General features: G+C 35.8%; 1 protein-coding gene across 1 annotated transcript; it reads right to left on the reverse strand.

The window, feature by feature from the left end:
- Positions 1-1,360: 1,360 nt before the first annotated feature.
- On the reverse strand, positions 1,361-5,331 carry LOC105053674 (uncharacterized). Its single transcript, XM_029267433.2, has 2 exons — positions 2,475-5,331; positions 1,361-1,812 (listed from the first exon to the last, which is right to left on the reverse strand). The coding sequence occupies exons 1-2, from the start codon at positions 5,329-5,331 to the stop codon at positions 1,454-1,456; spliced, it is 3,216 nt and encodes a 1,071-aa protein (XP_029123266.2). The 3' UTR covers positions 1,361-1,453.
- Between the last annotated feature and the right edge of the window lie 362 nt (positions 5,332-5,693).

Here is a 5,693-nt window from a genome sequence, read left to right on the forward strand (position 1 = left end):
TAGTAGAAAAATATCTTGAGAATTCATCTTTAGGAAAATCTATATCATTAACTCTAATTGAAATTTTTTCTACTAATAAATCTCTCAAATTTATATCAATATTTATCCATTGACTTGGATCATAAATATTTTTAAAAATTTACATTAACAAATTGGTTCTCTTCACCATGAGTTTGAGGATTATTTTGAATCTCTTTGTTGACTTCTTCTTGTTCTAGTATTTCATCATCTAACTCTAAAAGATTATTAACTTGTTCATTTAAGGAACAGTCACCAATATTTTTTGATTTATTATTTTTATTGCATATAAAAAATTTATCAAGAGCACCTTTTTGAGATTGCATTAAGCTTTCAATTCTTCTCTTTTTTTGAAGCTTTGAATAATCATATTCATATTTTTGAGTTGACATATTTAAATTCTTATTATGAATTACCCAAAAAATTTAGCTATTACAATTATCTTATATTTTTTAAATAGGTAATACAAGATCAACAATCAAAATTTCTAATTCAATGAATCAACTATTAAATAAAATAAAAATAATATAATAATATAATATAAACTCCAAATTAAAAATAAAAAATCTACAAAGGTTAGAATAATAGTACCTGATTGTTGAATGTTGATTGCAAATGAGATGAATAATCAACTAATTATCTTATGCAGGAGTGCAGAGAATGTGAGTTAGAGTCTTGAAAAGTTCTACTAAGGAGAAGAGTAAAGACAATAAGGAAAGAAGAATTAAGAAATGAATATTATAAATTGAAAAAAGACTTGGTTTTATAGGAAAAAAATATAACCATTGTGCTCAATAAAAATATATACCCGTTGATTGATTGGGAATTGGAGAAACAATTTTATGGTTCAGCATTAATAGGGATTATGGGAAGTGAGAGAAAATAGAGATTTACTAGGCATTTAATTAGAGAAGTGAGAGAATATGTGGACATTTTACTAGGCACTTAATTAGGAAAGTAAGAGAATATATGGGGCCTATGAAATAGTGGGGGCCTAAAGCAAGGGCTTTGCTAGCCTTACCCTTCAGCTGGTCCTGCCGGTCACCTATCCTGTCCTGTTTCTACCAGCAAACATGTTAATTCTCATGTTTTCTTTATAAATGTAACGGCCTGCTCGCAAGCATGTCTCCCTGTGGGAAACATGATTCTTAAGGTCGGCAGGTGCATATTGTGCTAGATTGACCGTCTGGGTCAATAAAATATATACTCGAGTATAAATTAATTATTGTGACATCTCAATCAGGATAGCATTACAATTTCCAATAATAAAAGCATGAAAGGATCTATCTGTTGGTTGATATGAATTTACCGCATGAAGAACTTCTGTACAACATATAAACAAGAGAAACCAAGGTTTGCTAACTCTCTTGAACCAAAAAAAGGAGATATTACTGCATTACATAATGGTTATTTTTGAGAAAATATTTATTCCCTATCATACCTTGACGTGGATTAGGTGACATAACTTGATCATGTCGAAAGGTTGGGAGTTTGGTCGTGCCTCAATAGTGGATAGCTGTTGAGATACATTTCGCATGGTCGGACGAAAATATGGCTTGCTATCCATGCACTGAAATGCTGTCATGACTACTCCAACTAACTCATTTCCAACTTGAGTTGTAGGAGGTGATGGTCGTGGGTCTAATATATCTTTCAAATAAATGTTTTCACCAACTGGAGAAGACAATATAGAGATAAGTTTTTCTGGATGCTTTCCCATTACAATCTCAAGTGCAATTACATCAAAACTATATACATCACATTTCTCAGTAACCTTCATTGTGTATGCAAGCTCTGTCACAAACAAAAAAAAAAAAATGTAATCAAATTTTTACTGTCAACCACTTCTAGTAGACCAAATTTCATCAATTTAATTAACTCAACAGTCCACTTGTAACTGCAACAAAAGGTATCTGATTTAATATAAAAAGTCCAGAGCATTCTCAATTGTATCTGTCCCTCACCAAAGCAAGTCAGCATATAATCAATAGTTTACTATGTATTACATAATATAGAAGAAATTATAGCTCTGAAAATATTAAAAGTTGAACAAACATATCTTCTCATCAACTTGGTTGCATGAATGTCTTGGAGAATAATGTAATTAGCTAATCCCGAAAAGAACAAGAAAGAAACAATAACTCTTGTTGAAGGAAAAAAATTGCATTTCTTTGATGAGCATAGAAGTGTCTAATGCATGGCTGATAGTTACTATAATTATAGCTATGTTAACCTTTCTTTTTTTTCAGGAGCTAGAATTAAATATGTTTATATCCTTTTGAGAAAGCTGAAAAACATTCATATGGGAAGAGAGAATTTTTATATTATCTCACAGTGCATAATATAGAGATAAACCTAAAGATGCTTTTTTAACATATCTTGAACAGTTTAATAAAAAATATAAACAAATTTTTTAAGCATTGTTCTTACATTACAAAAATGGAATTGCAACATACCTGGTGCCAAATATCCTGGTGTGCCTGTAAGCATACTCCAATTAGATGAATCGGGCTTTAAAACTCTAACAACACCAAAGTCTGAAATACAAGCCGTATATTCTGAATCTAGTAGAATATTATTACTTGTTATGTCTCGGTGTACTAATGGTGGAGCGCAATCATGGTGCATGTATGATAAAGCATAAGCAATATGTTTTACGGCATCCACCCTCTTAAACCAATCAAATTCAATGGCACTTTCACTTCGGAGAAGATCTGCCAAACTTCCTCTCTCCATATATTCATAAACAAGAAACTTATGTTGAGTACTGGAGCAAAAACCATAAAGCTTCACAATATTTCGATGTCGGATCTCGGTCAATGCATGTATTTCATTCCAAAAAGTTTGCTTGCTTAGTGTATTTTCAACTTCTAGTGGATGAAATTTCTTCACAGCTATCAACTTGCCACTTGGCAATAGTGCTTTGTAAACACTAGAATATGCTCCAGTGCCAATGCAGTACTTATCATCAAAATCCTCCGTTACTTCAATGATGCTTTTGTATGTGTCTTCTCCATCAAAGTTCCAGATGGAGAGTTCACCTTCTTCAAGCTTTTGACTGGTATCATGAGCAATATATTTCTTCCTTCTCAAAATTAACAAAGCAAATACAACAGATAGAAATAAGAGAAATAAGGTTCCCAGACTAGGAATGATAGTTAACAAGAGAAGTTTGTGGTGCTTAGTTGAATCATCTTTGCTTGTTGTAAATGAGCCACATGAAGCCAAACCTTTCACTACACGACACAAGCCTTTATTGTGGATGAACCACTCCACTGGAGCATTTTGAAAAATTCTGCTATTAGGCAGTGGACCTTCTAATTCATTGTATGATAAATCTATAGATGACAAGCTTATCATATCACTCAAAGAAGGTGGGACATGACCGGTCAGCTCATTGTGTGATAGATTCAGATCTTGTAGCTTATCCAATTTGCCAAATTGTGATGGTATGTTGCCAGTAAATGAGTTGTGGCTTAGATCTAGGAAGTCATCTAGGTTTTCCAGATTTCCAATTTGAAAGGGAATGCTTCCATTTAAATTATTGTTTCCAAGCTTCAGCAAGCGAAGTTTAATGCAGTTACTTAATTGTTCCGGTACCCTTCCTCTTAGTCGATTTGCTGACAAATCAAGAGTCTCCAAATTAGATAGTTCACCAAATTCTGGATATATCTCTCCAACAAGTTGGATGTTGCTCAAATTCAAGTTAAATAGATTAGTTAACTTGCTCAAATCCTTCGGAATGCCTCCTGATAGATAGTTTGAGGAAAGGTCAAGTTCTTCTAGTTGAGTTAACATTCTAAGTCCTGGCGGTATGATGCCTGTAACATTGTTGTTGGAGATTCTTAAGAGCGACAAATTATGACATCCTCCCCAGTTTGACGATAGCTTACCAAACAACCTGTTGAAGCTCAAATCAATATACCGCAGATGTGGATACACTCCCAGATTTTCAGATATATCACCAAATAGTTGGTTCTGCTCAAGTCGGACTCTAATTAGGCTTGTACATTTTTTCAAGCTTTTGGGAATCGGACCTTCAAAATAGTTGTTGTTTAAAGCGAGATGAGTTAGAACTCCTCCTTTGCATATGTCATGGGGTAAATGGCCGGAAAAACTATTGTTTGTCAACTCAAGAAATGTCAAATTTGTGATATTGTTAAATTCCTGAGGCAAAGAACCAGATAGTCGATTATTGAATAATCTCAAATCAGTAAGGTTGGTTAAGGTTCCAAAAGATGGAGGGACCGAGCCAGAGATCTGGTTACTGTACAGTACTAACTGATTAAGCTTCCTCAAGTTTCCTAATTCATAAGGAATTGATCCAGAGATCTGATTTTCAAAAAGGTGCAAAGTTTCAAGCTTAGTTAAATTTCCTAAGCTGGTGGGGATGGAACCTGTTAAACTATTTTGTGAAAGTGATAGCTCAGTTAACTCCACTAGATGTCCAATTTCAAGAGGAATGGAGCCAGAGAGATGATTACCCCACAATTTGAACTCGTTAAGGCTGGTCAAGTTTCCCAATCTCAGAGGAATGGAACCTGTCAGATTATTTTTAGCCATCCTTAAAATGACCAGGTTTACAAGATTTCCTAATTCAGGGGGAATGGAGCCAGATATCTCATTGTTCCAACAAGCCAATACTTGAAGCTGAGTTAAATTTCCCAGAGTGGGAGGGATAGAACCTGTTAGCTGGTTGATGGAGATTCTCAACTCCAATAGATTCCTAAGCCTTCCTAGTTCCTCAGGAATGGTACCTGAAAGGTTATTTTGGTATATCCATAAGAAGTTAAGCTTTGTCATATTACTTAGCCAAGGAGGGATAGAACCACTTATCTGATTCTCACTGAGATTCAAGGAGTTGAGCTTTGTCAGGGAGCTGATCTGCAGTGGAATTATCCCTGTGAAGTTATTAGTGCAAAGATCAAGGGAGGTGAGCTTGGAAAGAGCAGTTATGGTGGGAGGGATGCTTCCATGGAGCTTGTTGAATGTGAGGTTCAGACTGGTAAGTGATGACAGGAGGGAGAAATTGAGGGAATTCAGCGTTCCTGCCAGACTCACATTGGCTAGATTCATCTCTATGATCACACGTCGACCTTGACGTGTGACGTCGCATGTGATCCCAGTCCAGTTGCATGGACTGGCGTTGAGGTTCCAAGATTCAAGTGATCCTTGGCTTTGGAGACTGGCTTTCCATTGGAGGAGGGCCCTCCCTTGGGATGCAAGTGAAGCTGATGCCAAGGCAAGAAGAAATGAAAGGATTAGAAACAGAGGAAGGGTGGAGAGGAATTTTGGAGATGACACAGATTCCATAGCTAGATTTCAGATAGGAATATTTTTTGTGATGCTTTGAATGTTTCAATCTGAATGAGGGTTGCAGTGACCTCACTAAAACCCTACTTTGCTAACATGTCATGCTCTTTGCAGCGAAACATCAATTTCAACCAATGGATGTCTAGCATGTAATCAATATCGGTGGGGCCATCATGTCTGCCTTGTTCTTTTTGGGTACCATATGTTGCCATTTATCTGCAGTTGTTTCTCCCTGGGTCTGGCCTCTACTTGATGCTAGCGCTACGCGCTTCAAACTTATCCTTCAGTGGTTGTTGTCAGCTTAGAAGAAGATGAGAGTCCACTCCGGTCTCTGTCCCATTTCAGCGCCTCATAAAAATAGA

The sequence above is a fragment of the Elaeis guineensis genome, chromosome 11 (genome assembly GCF_000442705.2).
Source record: "Elaeis guineensis isolate ETL-2024a chromosome 11, EG11, whole genome shotgun sequence".
In the NCBI taxonomy this organism is placed as follows: domain Eukaryota; kingdom Viridiplantae; phylum Streptophyta; class Magnoliopsida; order Arecales; family Arecaceae; genus Elaeis; species Elaeis guineensis.